At 37.8% G+C, this 19,365-nt stretch overlaps 2 protein-coding genes across 4 annotated transcripts; both read right to left on the bottom strand.

Annotated features, from left to right (window-relative positions):
• Window positions 1-6: 6 nt before the first annotated feature.
• On the bottom strand, window positions 7-6,636 carry LOC120798604 (complement factor H-related protein 1-like). 3 transcript variants are annotated; one of them, XM_040143003.1, is made up of 11 exons: window positions 5,881-6,636; window positions 5,601-5,792; window positions 4,719-4,898; window positions 4,346-4,537; window positions 3,379-3,483; window positions 3,175-3,231; window positions 2,664-2,825; window positions 2,395-2,565; window positions 2,027-2,106; window positions 609-628; window positions 7-478 (listed from the first exon to the last, which is right to left on the bottom strand). In XM_040143003.1, coding segments are annotated over exons 1-11 (1,218 nt in total). In that variant the 5' UTR covers window positions 5,939-6,636; the 3' UTR covers window positions 7-477. The 3 variants fall into 3 exon arrangements, with proteins under 3 accessions (XP_039998937.1, XP_039998939.1, XP_039998938.1); XM_040143005.1 differs by lacking the exon at window positions 2,027-2,106; XM_040143004.1 differs by lacking the exon at window positions 2,027-2,106 and having other exon boundaries at window positions 7-628.
• A 1,698-nt stretch (window positions 6,637-8,334) lies between these two features.
• Window positions 8,335-19,156, bottom strand: LOC120798936 (complement factor H-like). Its single transcript, XM_040143729.1, has 13 exons — window positions 19,141-19,156; window positions 18,354-18,533; window positions 17,981-18,172; window positions 15,726-15,830; window positions 15,507-15,617; window positions 15,318-15,413; window positions 15,114-15,209; window positions 14,845-14,886; window positions 14,252-14,413; window positions 13,995-14,153; window positions 12,319-12,344; window positions 8,897-8,963; window positions 8,335-8,763 (listed from the first exon to the last, which is right to left on the bottom strand). The coding sequence occupies exons 1-13, from the start codon at window positions 19,154-19,156 to the stop codon at window positions 8,591-8,593; spliced, it is 1,425 nt and encodes a 474-aa protein (XP_039999663.1). The 3' UTR covers window positions 8,335-8,590.
• Between the last annotated feature and the right edge of the window lie 209 nt (window positions 19,157-19,365).

Genomic DNA, 19,365 nt, shown 5'->3' with positions numbered 1-19,365 from the left:
TCAATAAAACCAGAATTGATTTAATGTGTGTGAATCATTAGCCCTGTTACAGACTGGTGGCCTATCAAGGATGTAATCCAATGGGGAGATCCACCAAGCAGTTGTGACCCTGAACAGGATAAGTGGGTATAGATAATTGATGGATGATTGAATTGCTTTAGCGGGACAATTTTTTTTAAAGACACAAAAATCTCTGCAAACACAACTGTAGAAAGATCAATGTTGAAATTCCAGTCCAGATTTTATTCAGGCCAGTCCACCATTCATGGCTTTGAGCGTACAGAGAAAAAAAAATTACACTCAAATTCATATATCAAAATTAGAACCCTGGAATGTTTTTCTGAAGAACCTAACACAGTGTATAACATCGTAATTATAACTTTTAAGTTTCCAGGCCAGCATTTGTTTTCAGGCGGTGTTGAGCAAATCAAAAAGGTAGCAGAATCTTTCCCTTGGTCATACAACCTCAGCAAGGGGTCTGGTCACAAGACAATTTACAGTTATCATAAAAAAATACAATAAAAAAATCAAGTATATTATAAATACAAAATCGTAAATGCACATTAAAATTAAAATATAGTATTGCTTCATACAGGAGTAACACTCACCATCTGCATCCAGCTACAACCTAAAAATAAACATAGAAGCACAGCAGTGAATATTGTTTTGCCAGTTGAATTAGCTGTAGAGGAATAGTATCCACTATCAAAAACATTGTGTATGGGCAGAAGCTTAATGAATCGGACTCTGGATACATGTACTATATAAGATCAATAGCTGAATGTGCCAAGCAGATGATAAGATCAATAGCACTCTCTCCATGTCTGTATTGTAAATATGAAGCTGGAGCCAGCCGGGGGTTAGATTATTTTTGCATAAGGACTGGAAACGAAGAAACCGCTAGCCTGGCTCTGTCTCATGGTAACATATCTGCCTACCACCACCTCTAAAGCTCAATAATTTACACTTTACAGAGAGCTAAAGAGAAACCAAATTTTCACACAGTGTTCCAGAGATGAGAAAACCTACTTTAAAATCCCTTTAACATTTGTAACAACATTAGCAGCTAAGAATGCAGCCCTGGAACATAGCCTTACTTAACAGTAAGTGATGTTATTCGCTCCATGTGTTCAAATTAGGTTGGTCATTTTTTAAGAGACAATCTAATATCATTTACACAAAGCTTGACAGAAGAAGCGAGTCAATGATCAAGTTGAAGAGTCTTGACTAGTACAAAAATATCTATATTAACGGCAGGACAGAAGGACTGGATGGTCTAGTTTCAGAGAGAAGAGATTACAGCTAAAAAAAAATTGGAAAAATTACCTTAGAACAGACTATTGGTGAGTTTTAAGAATATGGATTAAACCAAATTATGATGATGTAAGTAGCCACGCTGCTGCACTAGAAAAAATCTGATGGGAGCCTATGCTACAGAATTAATCATTGTTTAGTTTTGTTACATCATGAAGGTTTCAACTTCATGATGAAGTTGGCGTACCTTCATGATGGGCGTAATGTCATGACTTCAGGGGAACGTTCAGCCTAGACCAAATGTAGCTAAATATTTATTTAAATGGGAATGGTGGTGCATTCAACACCCTGTTGTGTTACACATGCGCACTGCCTTTTAAATACAGCAGGATTAATATACACGTCACTGCTGATTGGGTAAAACCTATGACACATCCCGACCATTTGAGAGAAAATGTCGCCCAAAGTCTGTTGCACATCGTTTCACACCATTTCGAGGAAATGTGTCGTTCATCCCGGAAACTGTAGCAAAACAGTGCACATCATTTTCAGATTGAACGTGCTTCAGCTCTCGAGAAGTCTTGTCATGGCCTTGAGGTTGCCAGACAACCAGCAAAGTCCCAGCCAAAAATCGTCCAGGACATAAATCCCTGTATAACTACAAGATGTTGTTTTTACACTTCATTTTTTTGTACAGCTTATAAAAATGTATAAAAGTGATAATTAGTGAGCTTTAGAGGTGCTGGTAGACAGATTTTTAATTTAATCTTACCTTTGGAGAAACCCAGGCCAGCTCTTTCCCTCTGCTGACAGTCTTTGTGCTAAGCCAAACTAATTGGCTGTTGGGTCTAGCTACATATTTAGCATACAGATGTGAGAATGGTACCAATCAATGGAACAAATCCTTCATTTGGCTTGCCTATAAGGATTACTCTAATATTAAAACTTTGTGGTTTTCATCATCTTGATCTGATCACCAAAGACAGTGATTATCAGTTTTTGTAGACACTATCTACAAAACTATCTGGATGATAGTTAGCACAGACACAGTATCTTAGCCGACCATGATTAGATAAAAAATGGCTAAAAATCTGTAATCCTCCATGACATATTAATGTAATGAGTTTAAGTGATACTTACATCTGTTTATCTTAATTCTCCCATTAGTGCATTGGGCCAAGGAATAATGATCTGTCCACCATTGCCTCAGTCTCACGCATTCCAATGTGACACTGTGACCATCTTTTATATATTTAACTCCAGCGGGTTTCAAATAAGGATATTCGTGAGTGTCCAGAAAGCAGTAGGCAGCTGCACAAAAGGAAAAACTATTTTTTAACTTTTTTTTCTCAGCCAACCTCCTGGACAGACCATTGAAATAAAAGTTAGCTGTGTTGTCTTGTTTATACCTTTGCAGGTGGGTACTTCAGACCATGTGCCATCTGTGTAACACACCACTTCTTCTGGACCCACTTGTTTATAAAAGCTATTGCACTGGTATTTCAGAAACAGTGGATGAATTTCCGAAACATCACCATTGTATATGGTGGGGTGTTTTCCGCAGTTGTTGACTGAAATAGAAAAAAAACAAAAATGTTAAAGAAAAAAACAATTCAGACTATAGTAGCAGAGTTAATCAACTTAAAAATTCACACCACATTTTGATTTCCTCAGCCTTTTAGTGGCTGCCTCACTCATGGAAACAATCTATCCCCTAATCACTCAGTAAGGTTACAGATAAGAGCCAAGGCTCTAGATTCAGCTTTATAATTAACTGATGAAGATAGACAGATAGTAATAATCGATATAAATATTTTTTTTCTCTGCATTTTTCTCCAATAACCCAATAAAAGGCTCTGATTGGTTGAAATATTATCTGGTACATCTAATGTAAAAGGAGAAATTAATCTACTTATTTACTTGGTGAGATTTGAGTTTGGATCTCTCTCTCATTTAATCCAGAACCGATGGAAGATCCTGTAAAATACAACAGATGTAAATAGTCGAATCAGAACCTATATATATATATATATATATATATATATATATATAAGTGTGTGTGTGTGTGTGTGTGTATATTTATAAATATTACTGATTCATATTTAATACAGATCAATAAACTACCTCCACCTATAGGCCATGTACCACTGCTAGCTGATGTAGTGGGCCCCCAATCTTTTCCCCCCTGTGCAGATCCACCATGTCCAGTACCTGGTTCTGTTACACTGCCTGAGAGACAAAAGAAAAACCAAAAAACACATAGCATATACATACAATATGTTCACCTTTATGGATCACAAAAGCTCATTCTTTGGTCTCTGGGTATAGCAGAGCCTTTTCCATGAGACAGACGCACGTGCACATGGGCGATCAAATACACATTCCTGACAGTGGTTTCACTTTGTTCTACAGATGGTGGTAATGTACTAAGAAAAATGCCGCGAAGAACGAAGAAAACTGTTAGCGAGTAAACATGGCTGTAAACAATGTAGGTTTCAAATTTTTAAGAGAAATTGGCTTTGCCACTGTTTTATGAGGATGGAAACTCATTCAACATATTTGATAAGCCTCAGTGATACATACAATGCATTATAGTGAGTGATATTGAATGTTGACAGTATTTTTGTTTGTTTACAAGAAAACTCCACTGGGCGTCATTAAGTTACAGGTCGTGAAACCACAACAATGAGCTGAAAGTCGCTTTAAATCTCTGTACAGCCAAGGAAAACATAGTCAGGTGACAAATATCTGTTGGTTTCTCACTATGAGCGACACCTTTCACATTGCACAGTCGGGAAGGAAATAGTTGATACAGAATATTGATTACAGCAGCTTTTAAAATAAAAGTTCTATCAATGTTGAAACCATTTCTCGTAAAATTTACACTTATACAACTAATTACTACTAATTTGTTTTCTCAATCACATTTTGTAGAGACACACAGTTGCTCCCTTGATTATATTCCCTAGCAATGTTTTTTTTATTGTCATCTGATCCATTGCTAATATACAAATATTGATTATAGTCACTTTAATGCCAAGTCATAAAAAACATTCTCATCACTGCATATCTCATCACATTGTCCACTTACTGCACTTTGGGCCTTCAGTCCAGTTTCCAGCGATGCAAAAAATTGATTGTTTGGCTTGTTCTCCCTCTACAGTATATCCATCTTCACATTCATAATGCAATTCTGAATCTGCAGCAAACACCTCCTGGTAATCCTGATGAATGATTACAGCATGGGGGATTTTAGGGGGCTCACTGCATGTGTCAGAACTTTCTGTAAAAATAAACGCAATTGTCATCAAAAAGAAAAGGCAGGTTGCTCAGATGAGTAGCTACTTGGTTGGCTTGGTTGGTGTAGCTGATGAGAATTCAAACTCTAGGATTAAGATCTAGACTCTGATAATATTCAGGTCACTGTTATTTTTACAGTTTACCAGAACATCTGACAGACTTACTCTCACAGATGGGCAAAGAGGACCATATTCCATTTATGCATCTGGCTGTTGCTACCCGGTCTTTGTGTTCATATCCTTTGTCACATGTTGTCCTTATTATGTCTCCGTTCACATACCAACCATTAGAGTTTTCAGTGTATTTTGCATTAGCGAGAGTTGGTGGAATGCAGGCGTTTTCATCTGAGGAAAAAAGAACAAAGCTTCAGTGACAAAGCTTCAGTGACAGCTGAAGTGAAAGCTTCTCTTATTTCCTACTGGTGACCACATAGATTCATCTTGTGAACCCTCGTCAGGGATCTGAACTCCAGGTTTGTAACGCCTGTTCAAAAATAGCACAATATCACTGAATGTTAATATAGAGGGTTATAGCCACAAATGACTCTTTACTCTTTAAAGGTTATGAAGAATGTGGTGTCCTCTGGAAGATATTTAATATCTAAACTTTCAAAGAATTTGTTACAGGTGTAGCAACATGTTTAATTTGCATTTTTACCGAGATTTAAGAGTGTAGTGAAGGTACTTAAATAATCCAGAAGTTCATAAACGATATAAAACTTCAACTTTGTGTTGGCATCTTATTTCAGATATATATTTTACATTTGGACACTGGACTCATAGGCCAGGTTGGATCCAAAACGGGGCATTATCATGAAGTAATGTGAAATGGCATTTTTATGCTGCTCCTATTCAATTACTGAAATAATCTGATGTCATTATTCTCAATGAATCCGTCCGCCTATCTACAGTTTATCTTGCATGTACTGAGATAATTGATGACATGATTCCTTAGCATCATAAACGAAACGTTGTGACCACCTTGAATTTTAAGGTTTCCAGTCACCCTTCAAACAATTCCAGGGGAGATATTTACGAAACACTTACCTATACATTGTGGCTTATGAGACCATGTGCCCTTTTGACATGTGCTGGTTGCCCACCAACCCTCCACAGTTAGTTTCTGTCCGTTCTCACAGGCATAAGCGAGTTTTGTTCCATGAGAATAAGTTTCTTGTACAGGGACAAAATAACCACCGACCAGTCTGGGAGCACGACAAGGCTGAGCTGCACTTTGTGCTGAAATACAATGATAAACAAAAGTACATACTAGACATGTATTTAACAAACTAGGATTTTTCCAAGTGACAGAATATAATATACTTACCATGCAGAACTCCAGGAAAGCAAACCAGGAGAACAAATCCAAGATACCTCATGGTCATTTTGTCAGGAATTAAATCACTACATCAAAGCAGAGTGAAGAGCCTCCCTCAGTTCCAGACCAGTTAATGATTGTTAAGGGGATTTACCCAAAAAGCTAATACGTTAAGAAATAGTAAACGTTAAGCTAAGTTACGTGTTTATTATGCTGTTCATTGGAAGCCAAAACAAATACTAATTGGCTTTATGTACTGTAGTCAGATCAGTCAAATTTTGCTCTTGCTTAAATGAGGTTCCTTAAAACTGCGTAGTACACAGACCAGTATTATGTACTGCTGTTGTTTCATATGCTGTCAGATTTGTTTTTCAGTCATTTTCCCCCATTTTGGTACACACTGCACCATGAACATATCTAAGAGGAGGCTTGATAATATTCAAGAAAACACTGCTCGTGTTATTTCACATTTGTTTCTTTGTTTAGGAAATGTCTAGAGTGATTAATTTCTTCCTAAATTTCTAAGACTATGTTTCCTACAATAATCTATTAGATTGTTTACAGTCCAAATTTCAAATTGATTTTCCAGAATGCTGTGTTCAGAGATCAGAACACAACTATGTCAAAGGACAGAGTTTAGAAACAGAGCCAGAACTCTTTAGTTTTAATTATTTACCTTGTGGTTTTACAGTTTGTTAAGAGTTCCAGCTCAAACTCCGATTACTATTTGCTGGGTCCTCATGTCCTGTGCACCCTTTTTTCAGCCCTAAAACTAGACGTGTGCTTTTCACAGTAGGGTCAATTATAAAATGAATGATGCTGAATTCCATGTGGGTGCTTCAGTTTCAGAGCCCTGTTGTTGTTCATGCTGACGCACTGTCACTCTGTCATGGACACTTCAATAGCACATCTGGACACCTGTGCTTTTCCTACTACAAAAAGTCAAAATATTTGTCATGAAAAGGGCCTGTTGCTCCTACGTTGCTCCATGGGATGAACTGCTTTGTATTTGTAGGTGACACACTGCTTATTTGTCTTTCAATTGCAGCAATCATAAAAAAACCTGACAGAAATATCTCTGCCACTATTGGATGGATTGATATATTGTACAGACATTCATAGTTCCCAGAGGATGTCCATTACTTTGGTTTATGACCAAGTAGTAAAAAAACTAATGACATTCCCATGACTACATTAGGGTCAGCTGTACTATGTTTTTATTGCTAATGAGCAAATGTTAGCATGCTAACATGCTAAACCAAGATGGTTATCATTGTGAACGCTGAGACGGTCCTCCCATTACAAAATGTTATGCAAGCATATACTGATACTGCCTTAGCAAGTTGTCTGGTTACAGACATAAGATTTATGGACAGTAAACAATTATTGTAATAATCAAAATAAATAGAATATGAATGATTAATCAAAAATAATTGAATATTTAAATAGATAGTAGTAGTTCACAAGTCACTTCAAGATGGAAGATTCAGGAGTAACACTCACCATCTTTATTTGGATCCAGTTACAACCTAAAAATAAACAGATAGAAGAGCTGCAGTTGATTTGAGAAGCAGCTTATTTATTTCACATACTAGAGGTGAGGGCTGATTAACTACTATGTGCTCCTTTCGGTCTTCTATTGTTTTGTTAAATGAGTTAGCTAGAGGATAAGTATCTACTGTACAAACAGAATATTGCATGGCGTTTTTTTTTTTTTTTTAAATTATTATTTTCAGTGAAAAACCCACTGTACACTACCTGTCCAGCACAAAACAGAAGTCAGACAAAGTTAGTAACTAGTAAGTGACCATAGTGGAACATTTAGCTGTTAAAGAGCCAGATATTTCCCTCAGGAGTTGGTACAATTGGTACAGTACCATTGGGGGACCAAAACAGAGCTAAAAGTAGAGTGAATGTGAGTGAGATATTCAATCTACTGAGACAAATATCTGGCACATTAGCTGCCACATGCTCCGCTATATTTAAGTGGCTAGTTGCTAAATTGTCTGCCATTTGGTGTCGGGCATGTACTTTAGGGTTCATTTAGAAGAGGTTTGTCTCTGAAAACAGCTCTGTGCTTCTGCTGGAAACGACAACGATGAGAACGGTGAGTGTGAACCAAATCAATTAAGCTGTGGCATGGAAAACCAAAACAATAAGCTGAAAAAGCTAAAATGCTGTGTAGAGATGAGGGGAATTGCAGAGATGGGGGCCGGGTTTATTACTACAAGTGACCTCTTTCACACCCAAGTAGTCATTATTTTCAAACTAAAAACTGATAATTGGTGGAATAACTCAACTGCTGAAGAAATCAGTGCTTTATCTAAAAATCAAATGGGGTCCCTACCCACAGAGCAGTAAGAGCTCTGATAAGAGTATATGATGGGCAGACATAGAAAAAAAAGGAATAAGTCAAAGGCTGTAGGCTATAGTGACGTGCTTCTCCACCCCATTTATCAACAAAAATGCTTTGGCTAATGCCATATAAACACCCTAATAGCAAAAATCATATGACTTGGATACAGCCCAGAGCCCAGAGTCTCCATAAGTTCTGTTCCAGATCTGGAAAATTAACCCAGGCCAGTCTCCAATACTGGCATGGATCATGGATAAAAGCAATTAAGACATAAGGCATGATGTCTTGGAAAAAATGTATTTTATCACTTCATCACTGCATATCTCATCACATTGTCCACTTACTGCATATTGGACCTTCAGTCTAGGTTCCAGCTATGCGAAAACCTGATTTGTTGGTGTGTGCTCCCTCTACAGTATAGCCATCTTCACATTCATAATGCACTTCGGAATCTGCATCAAACATCTCATGGTATCCCTGATGAATGATTACAGCATGGGGGATTTTAGGGGGCTCACTGCATGTGTCAGAACTTTCTGTAAAAATAAACGCATTTGTCATCAAAAAGAAAAGGCAGGTTGCTCAGATGCCGTTTTCCGTTATGCATCTCTCTGTTGCAACCAGGTCATTTTACTGTCTTGTGTCCTTATTATGTCTCTCTCCTCATACCAGCCATTTGAGTTGTCTGTGCCATTTGCATTGGGGATTGTTGAAAACTTTGTTGAAGCTTTTTCATCTGAGAAATAAGAGAACAAGACCGCAGTTTGGCAAAATTTTCACACCTTTATTGACATCCTTTATTATTTAACAACAAATAATGGGACACTTCCTAAACCGCTAATGTTTGCATGAATATTATCACACATGGTTATAAATTATCTATAATGTCTTCTCCATTGAAGGTAAATCGAGCATTGGATGGTTGCTCCCGTCAGACATTTATTTTTGAAAATTGTCTAAACAGTTTGGATTTTAAATACTTTTGTGGGGTTGAGGCAAAACAAGTTTACTCACCATTTACTTAACCAACAGTCAAAGTACAGTGGATATGCTTATATCCTCAGCAATCTTATAGACAATGTAACAGTCTAATTCTGAGCTGGTATCTTTCTGCAAGATACTTTTTGGCTGCACCATCATTCAGGAATGTTTTCTGCCATTCTTATGCTTCCTCTACTCTTGACCAGTTTCTGAAAAGTATCCCAAGTCCCTGTCATCTTTTATTTTACCTGCCTTTTTATTTTTAATACGTATTATACACATTTTAGTTCCTAACTGTGTGTTACAAGGTGTTAACCATTTACTAACTGTTGTTACGGTTGCACATTTCCATACATGTGCTAACATCTGGATTATAGTGAGCTATAGTTTGTCACTGTAATGTTTTAGCACCTACCAACTGTTTATATACTCCTTGTAAATGCTAAATTGTGGGGTATTTAATTTTGTTGATAACTTTTAGTTTCATCACTATGTTGACTTGAAAAATTAAAAAGCAGCCTTGTATGGCATTGAAAACAAAACTAAAAGTCTACAGACATACTAGTGATTTAGGGCTGTAGGCTACTTAGGTACAGTGGTGTTTTGAGCTAAATGCTAAGGTCTGCATGCTAATGTACTCGCAATGAAAATGCTAACCTGCTGATGTTAAGCAGCTATTATATTTACCATGTTCAGCATCTTAGATTGGCGTGTTAACATGCTAATATTTGGTAATTAGCACGAAACATAAAGTACAGCTGAGGCAGATGGGAAAGTTATTAGGTTATAAACCAAACTATTTGTTTAAATGTGAAAATTTTGATCTGATGATGGCATTAGATGCAACATCAAAGGATCACCAAAGTTATTTCAATTCATCCTGAGGGGGACATGAATGTCTGGACACAATTTTGTTGCAAAATATTTCAGTCTGGAGCAAATTGTGGACCAATGGACTGACAGGCTGACGTTGCCATCTCAAAAAAGAAAACATTATGTATTTAGTTAACACTTACCTATATATTGTGGCTGCTGAGACCATTTGCCATTGTCACATGTGATTGTGGCCCACAAACCATTCACTGCTGGTTTACGTCCATCATTGCACATAACGGTCAGCATTGCTCCATGAGAGTAAGTCCCTTGTTTTGGGACAAAGGAACCACCGTCCAGTCTGGGAGAACTACAGGAGTGTGTTGCACTTTGTGCTAAGATACAACCACAAGCAAGCTACTCTACAGTAACTGTGTTTTTAACTCATTTAAATGCATACCACGTTATGTACTTCAAGGAGCAACACAGTTTTTATGTTTAACAAATTAATTCCACATTTGTAAATTTCTTTGGGAAAGGCCTGTCATAATGTTCCCTACAGCAGAGCTACCAGACTATCTACGGATCATAATTATTTACAACTTATGCAACAAAAATCTATTTGATTATTTAGAGTCCAAATTTCAAAATGATTTCCTGGACTGCTGTGACCTGAGGTCAGTTGTATGCCTCCCCTGATTAAATTATTTATCCAGCCGGGTCGCCTCCACTTCTGGATGAACACAATATCTTAAAATACATTTCTGGCCATAGGTTACTTCAGAGAATGATACTCAACTTCAAAACATCCAGATCTACATGGATACTCTACCATGATGCGAATAAGACTCAATCAGACACTTAGATGGGATGGTATTCTAATTAAAAACATATATAAATACAGTGCAGTGTCACAAATTAAACTTGACGTTGATAATGCAAACACTGACACCGGTTTCGACAGAAGGAATATCCTCCTGACACAGGGATACTGTATGCTGTCAAGCAGGGTGAAGTAACAAGCATGTTGGCTGCACGATTAAATCCAATGATCTATAAAATGTCAACGTGCCACATTGTAAGAGTAAAGCTGTTTAGAGCAAATACTTATCCATGGCGAAGTCACTGAAGATTTATTAAAGTTTACATACATTAAGCCTGTCCCTTGAAATATTCACAGTCACAGTCACAGTCTCAGGTGACAGCACAAGTGCATTGCTTACATGAGAATTTTTAACCAGTTAATTGAGCTTTTAGTGGAAAAATCATATCAGACACAAGTTATCATTCAAAGCAGCGTATTTTAAAACATGATTGGAGAGGATTTTCAGGCAATAAAATATAAATATTTTGACAAGATGAAATTCAAAATTTTGAATTTCAGTAGTCACCACATTTGCCTTGTTCAATGGCACACGGTTTTATGGAATCACAATGATTCACAAAGTTACCACATTTGCAGTTACAAACAACACTACCACAAAATATCAAAAGTACTGTATAGCTAATTACCACATGTGCGCGTGCTACCATGCTAAACTAAGAGGGTAAAGATTGTACCTGCTTAACATCGGCCTGCTATCGCTGTTATTGTGAGCATGTTAACATTTTGATGTTAGAGTTTAGCTCAAAGCACCATTACGACAAGATGTAAATAGTCTTCGGACAGTCGTGCTCTCTGTTTTGATAATATATTTAGTAATGACACCACCATGAAGCAAATAAATCTGTCTGGCCATGTGTCTGCATACTTTGCAGTGATGTGGTCTCAAGTAGACAAAATAATACAAAGGTTTCTGTTGAAATTTCTAGGGAACATTTTATTCAGACTACTGTAGCCATATAAGCTTGTTTTATGTATTCAAGGTACCGATCATGCCATTAGTGCATCAAGAGCTCAAATCATAAAGATACAAGCTGACTGTCAAAGAACATCCAGCTCCAACATTGTGAGTATGTATTTTAGATCAGAATGAAAAAGAAATAACTGGTTTTAAACAAAAAAATCTAATAGAAATGTGACAACATTTTACTGGGAGACATTTCAAAAGTTTCCAACTTGGTTTTTGTTGTCAGTTGGTGGTGAGTTATCCAACAGGAAGCGATAGTTCCCTTGCTGATGCTGAGCAAGCTCCCTGGTTACAATGCAGTCAATAAGCAATAATGTTAACCGTTAATTAATGTAAAACCGCAGGGTAAAATAAAGTTTTTAAAAAAATGTTATCCAACATTCAACACCGAAAATAATTTAACACTAAAGTAATTGTTTGAAAAGTAAATCCAAGAACAACCCTTACCCTGTTATGGTCATCGTTTCGACAGCCTAAAAAACACAACACCAGCACAGCAGTGAATATTTCAATAAGTAGATAAATTCACTCAAACTTTTAGTTATTAAGGTCTGATTCACTACATTTCTGCATGACTCCACCTACAGTGGAAAATCTGCTCTATTCTTAAAAGAACAAGAATAGTACTAGTCTATATACTTCCAGACTGTCAACAAATTCCATGAAAATATTTGTCGAAGTAGGTTTTTATTGGTGTTTTGAAGTATTTCACCATTCATAAAGCACCCTTAATGGTGTTGTTGAGGCAACAGGATATATCGTGGGAACTGCTACAGAAGGACCAAGTGTGGAGGAAACTGCAGTTTGAGACGTCGCAACAAAAGTCATTGACATTGACAAGGGATGGGTCTTCCCTTTTGGTTGAAGCCCTTGGAAATTGGACTGTATATGTTGGAAATTTGGCTGGTGGAGCATTTTGTGGTTTGTGAGTAATGAGAGGGGGGAGTGATGACTCACATTGTGTGTGGGTGGGTAGGTGTACGACGAAGGTCGCCTGAGAGGCAAAGAGAGCCTGGTAGGTATGGGAAACTGCCACCGGTGTTGGGGAGAGAGGGGAGAAAGGACAAGACAGTGGAAACTGGAGTAGGCTGGATGGAGTAAACTCCATGGCTACATGAGTGAGGGTTGAAGAGGTTTGGAGCAGCTCTGCTGCGGTGGGTGGTGTGATGACGTCATTTGCGTAAAGAAACTGGGCTGGCTGGAATGGTTGATATGGACACTCTGTAACGTGTGAAAAGTTTGACCGCATGGCCATTGAGACGATCTGCAGCCATTCTAGCTGGTGTGTGTGTGTGTGTGTGTGTGTGTGTGTGTGTGTGTGTGTGTGTGTGTGTGTGTGTGTGTGTGTGTGTGTGTGTGTGTGTTTGTGTGAGTGTGTGTGTCCGCTTGGTCTTTGGGCCAATGCTTAACCCCAGCTCTTTTCCGTGTTCCGCTACCTGTATGTGGCAGGTCTATTTTTGCCAGACCTCTTTGAAGCCTGAAATTCCCTCAAGACTGTATAGAAATGCCTCTAATTATTGACAGTTGACAGAAAATTAACTTGCATTCCATTTGTTACTGACTTTGTCTTAACATAGAGAGACTAATTGTGTTTATAATTAGAGTGAGATAAGAAAGAAAATAGCTCACTTCTATGGAGCTCAGTCTGTCTGAGTGCATACAAGCAAGCCTGAGAACTGAAAGGGACGGATACACCTGTACCCTTAGGCACAGGAAATAGTTGTAGCGAGAAAAGTTATCTTATAAAAAAAGAAAACTTACAATAACTTAATTAGGTATGCTAGTGAGTATTTTGAATTACCAGGACAGTGTATGTGGGACTGACTTAAAATAAACTACAGTGGCCCTGAAAAAGGAACATGTTTTTTCCATGGGATTTGTTGACAATAAGAAAAATATAGAAAACTGCTCAGCTTATCTTTTAAATGCTCAAATTTCAGCTGCCTTATGGTGTATGAATTTATCTTATCTTTTTTCCTTCATTATTCCTCTTGAACCTCTCTTAGTTACTATGAATCAAATCCTGTGCAGCTAATATTCATATATGTTAGCTGACAATAAAAGGGCTGAAACTAAAAGCATTGTGACAAGTTAAAATACAAAGAGTTTATGTATATACTTACACTGGGTAGAAATTATTCTTCCATTGGTGCACCAAACAACCACGCTATAATAGAACCAAGTGCATGGAAGATGTTTCTTCTCTCCTTCCTTTATAAATTCACTTACAGATAGTTCTAAACCATGATGGTATTTACCAGGTGCCATGATACAGAATGCATCTGCACAAAATGAACAGAAAAAAAAAGTTTATGGTAATTATTTAGGTAAAATATTTCATAGACTTTTGGAATGAAAATTAGTATTGACTTGTTTATACCTTTACAGATGGGTACATGTGACCAAGTGCCATCATCGAAACACACCACGATGTTTGAACCGACTTGTTGGTAAAAAGCATTACATTTGTATTTCAAATGCATTGTAGTCACTTGCACAACATCACCATTTGGAACATGTGGATGTTTCCCACAGTATTCAACTGAAATGAAAACAGAGGTTAGAGGCTGTCACAGCATCTCATTGAAACAGGGATCACAGCAGCAACAACATAACCTATTGTAATAAAATGAACATTGTGCATCAGCCTTTTATTTTGTTTGCCTGAGACCTTGCTGATTGTCCAAAAAATTAAAAAAAAAATCAAGTAAATTGGCTTCCCCTCAACAAACACTTTATCATTTACAATTGTATATGTTGGAATTCACGTCCAAGCCAGAGGTACGACTGTTGAGAACTGAAAACCAGTTATGTACAGTAATGAGCTGATGGAGATTTTTGAGTGGCTACAGCTTTTTCATTACCATAACTGGGCAGCCAAGGATGAAATAACTGAATAGTTACACCGAGTAAATACATAAACCAAGTCTGATACATGTCATGTAAAAGAGGCAGTGAATCTGAATGATTTACTTGTTACGTGTTCACGCCTACTGCCAGAGGTGGTAGAAGATCCTGTAAGATACAGAGCAGACAAAGCTACATATACAGAATAGAAGACACACCAGTCAGTTTCATTTTGGGATGTCTTTTGCATCTATTTCTTTCTAATTCAGAGTAATGTCTAAAGAAACTCCCAATTATGCCTTTTGAAACTTAAAAACTGTAAATTGTGAGGTAAACTTAACTTTAAATTATGAATGAAATCTTCTGTTACAGGGATAGAAAGGTCAATAAAGTACCTCCACCCCCAACTTGTGTCCCATGGTCTGCAGATGTGGTGTGTCGCCCACCTGCTCCCACCTCTGTAGAACCACCATGCTCACCATCTGGTCTGCCTAAGTGGTAAAAGGAAAAGACATCAGATATACAGTAAATATATATTCTTTAGAGAGATTAGATAAATGGATGTACCAATTCATATTTAATACATATCAATAAAGTACCTCCAGCCCCAACTTGTGTCCCATGGTCTGCAGATGTGGTGTGTTTCCCACCTGTTCCCACCTCTGTAGAACCACCATGCTCACCATCTGGTCTGCCTAAGTGGAAAAAGGAAAAGACATCAGATATACAGTACATATATATTCTTTAGAGAGATTAGATAAATGGATATACCAATTCATATTTAATACAGATCAAAAAAGTATCTCCAGCCCCTCGTTGTGTCCCACGGCCTGCAGATGTGGTGTATTTCCCACCTGTTCCCACCTCTGTAGAACCACCATGCTCACTATCTGGTCTGCCTAAGTGGAAAAAGGAAAAGACATCAGATATACAGTACATATATATTCTTTAGAGAGATTAGATAATTGGATATACCAATTCATATTTAATACAGATCAAAAAAGTACCTCCAGCCCCTTGTTGTGTCCCCTGGCCTGCAGATGTGGTGTGTTTCCCACCTGTTCCCACCTCTGTAGAACCACCATGCCCAGTATCTGGTCCTGTCCCTATACCTATTTGGAAAAATATTAGGCATACATATGGTGTACTGTATCCTGTTGCAGCCCAGTTATATAGAAATGTAACTTATAGGAGACTGGGTTGTGTAGAGAGACATTAGATAGAATGGATACACCGCAAAATCTGCTCCCATTTAATGCTGGTGCTGTTTGGTTTTAAAGAGCAAGGTAACACCCTATTTTAGATTGAACAACTTAAAAAAAATCCATTTGCACCTTTTACTACCCCAATCACGTAACACTGGTTTAGCAAGGCTTCAGCAAATGCAGCAGAGATAGAGAGTGACAGATGGATGTGGATGAGTAGCAAGGAGTTTTTACATTTGCCCCAAACACTATAATGCTGATCAGTACTGTAATCTACAAGCATACTAGTAGTAGTAGTATTGCTACTTATGCAGTATTTCTACAACTGCTTGCTTTCCTTGCTCCATCTGTCCAGACTTCCAGTGGATGATTGCTGTATTTATGATGTGAAAGTTCCCTAATTAACTTACAGGATTTTCCCTGGAAAAACGAAAATAACATCTGTTGTAATGAACAGTACAGACTGGGAACAGGATCATATTGTAATTAAGTGACTTTAAATGTAATATACTAACTCAAAAGGTCGATTTAGTGTTTAGTTACTTGTCTGTATTTATAAGTTCCACAACATTATTTCACCGGTTTCTCCTTTGGTGCAATGCAATTACCACCCAAATTTTGAAGTAATTCTTAAAAGACTGGGTCATCGATTTCACACAGAGGTAAACAGAAGCAGACTTCTCATTTCAAGCCAAAGATGGTGAATTGTGTCACTAGCAGATTTCATCAGCTGTAGCTTGCTAGCGTGAGCTAATGCTAAAATTCCATGGCTGCGGTGGACTAGTTCTTTCTTTGCTTAGGGGATGGTTCCTAACAGTGAAATGCACCGGAAGTATCTAAACTAAATTAAGTTACGTTACGTTTGACAAAGTGGTCACTGCACGCACGAGCACTATCCGACTCTGTTCATCGCAACCGCAGGCAAAGGATCACGAGCCATTTTTGCTGGTGTTTTTCTGTCATTTCTTGCATTTTTCCCCCTTCGTGAACAACAACCTTTGGTACTCAATAAAAGCTCCTTGTGGTTTCCCAGTTTGATCAATTTGAGCAACCGTAAACAACAAAAACAGTAGGCATCTTGAGCGCTATTGATATTGCTTCCAAGGTAGAAAACCACTTCCTGCCCTCCATCTGCAGCTCGTGATGTCATACTTAGGCTCTGTCCAGTCACAAACAAGAAGTGTTATCCCATCCTTTATGTAATCTGAAATGTCGTTGTGTTTTGTGAAAAGTTGTGTTTTGAGGGCCACTGCACTTTTTAAAATACTTTTTAAATATGCACTTAACGGCTACATACATGTTATGATGCTAAAAGACTGAGGCTAAAGCTATATATCCCAGGGATCTGCATCCTAAGTGGCTGATCCATGGACATAAAGGCGCTACATTGATCTTGTATTGCTGGAGAGCTAGTTAGCCCTACTATTGGATTACAGTATTATAAGTACAAATGTAATTAATATCCGTAACATTAACCTTGGATAGTCTGAAGGCTTACTTTGGAAAAACATACTTGGACAAGAGATACAGCAGCTAGATTTCTGCCTTAATGTTCGTATTTTCAAACTGTGTGCTTCACATGAGACAAAGATTTAAGGATGAGGTATAACTGATGAGCTTGGCAAACATAATAACTTTCTAATGACTGGAGATTAGAATTCCCCAAACCAAATATAGATCAGGAAAGAGCAGCTATCGCTATTCAAAACTCTCATATAGTAGCATCTTGGCTGCACAAGTCCTGAACAACTATTTTTCTAAGCACACATAGTTGGTCACCTCACAAAATAATATATAGACAATGATGTGCCCCTTACCTTTGGAGAGTTAAGCTAATTAGATGTGCATGCTAATGTATGTTGCGTACAGTATAGCACATAAACACAGTTGAATCAGTTCCTTATACTTTTTCCATGGCATTCTTGGTTTTGGAAAGGTATTAGAAAAATAAAGACATCCTCCAGACTTGGGGGGTTTGTGAACAATCAATTGTCTCTCTTTTGCATCTAATAAAAAGTATTCTCATCACTGCATATCTCATCACATTGTCCACTTACTGCACTTTGGGCCTTCAGTCCAGTTTCCAGCGATGCAAAAAATTGATTTTTTGGCTTGTTCTCCCTCTACAGTATATCCATCTTCACATTCATAATGCAATTCTGAATCTGCAGCAAACACCTCCTGGTAATCCTGATGAATGATTACAGCATGGGGGATTTTAGGGGGCTCACTGCATGTGTCAGAACTTTCTGTAAAAATAAACGCAATTGTCATCAAAAAGAAAAGGCAGGTTGCTCAGATGAGTAGCTACTTGGTTGGCTTGGTTGGTGTAGCTGATGAGAATTCAAACTCTAGGATTAAGATCTAGACTCTGATAATATTCAGGTCACTGTTATTTTTACAGTTTACCAGAACATCTGACAGACTTACTCTCACAGATGGGCAAAGAGGACCATATTCCATTTATGCATCTGGCTGTTGCTACCCGGTCTTTGTGTTCATATCCTTTGTCACATGTTGTCCTTATTATGTCTCCGTTCACATACCAACCATTAGAGTTTTCAGTGTATTTTGCATTAGCGAGAGTTGGTGGAATGCAGGCGTTTTCATCTGAAAAAAGTAAATGAGACCAGATTGGTGGCGTTGGTTAGAGCTACTTTGACTTTTAAAAAACACTCAAACATTTTGATATGCTATTCATAAAAGCATCTGCTGATGTGAAACAAGTCTCGCAAAAAAAAAAAAAAAAAAAAATTTAAGCACATTTGCAAAAAGGAAAGATTTTTCATTTTCTGTTCAAACGTCTGCGCATTTCCAGTTTTGCAAACCCACTGCACACCTGCAAAGCTCAGCATCAGAACCGACCCCTTACCTGCAATTATTAATTATCTGACTCAGCCTGATGGGTTAATATAAGACTCATGGCCTGACCAGTAGCATAATTAAAATATGCTCTGAGTTGCTGCTGGCCAGTGCAGGCAAAAACTGTAGGGGCGCACAACAAGGAGCCGAATAAATGTTAAAAAAAAAAGCCCAATAATAAACTAGACTTGCAGGCAAGTATAATGGGGTCCAAGCATCCTGGTGCAATTTGGACAAGGAGCCTCACCAACCCAAGACAATGAAGAAGCCAAGAGCACTCACCAAAAGGGTAAGTGCTCTGCCAGATCTGCTATTGTGTTTCGCTGCCTTAGCGTTCCGCTGTAGTTCACGTCACCTGGTTTTCTGTCCATGGCACCTAAATATTTGTTTTTTTCTCTACAATATAATTTTGTGTCCTGTATGAAGAAATAAACGTCTGCTGAGGTTTTGTTACAATATGCGCTGTACAATTTTTCAGCCCCCAAACACTACAAAACCCAGTTAGGGTGAAGATTAACCTCTTTTTAAAAGCACTATAAACTCTCTCTCAAACCTCTTGTCATTCTTCTCTGTAGAACTT

The sequence above is a fragment of the Xiphias gladius genome, chromosome 14 (assembly GCF_016859285.1).
Source record: "Xiphias gladius isolate SHS-SW01 ecotype Sanya breed wild chromosome 14, ASM1685928v1, whole genome shotgun sequence".
NCBI lineage: Eukaryota > Metazoa > Chordata > Actinopteri > Istiophoriformes > Xiphiidae > Xiphias > Xiphias gladius.
Note: the sequence above shows the minus strand (reverse complement) of the source record. Positions and strands in the feature narration are given on the sequence as shown.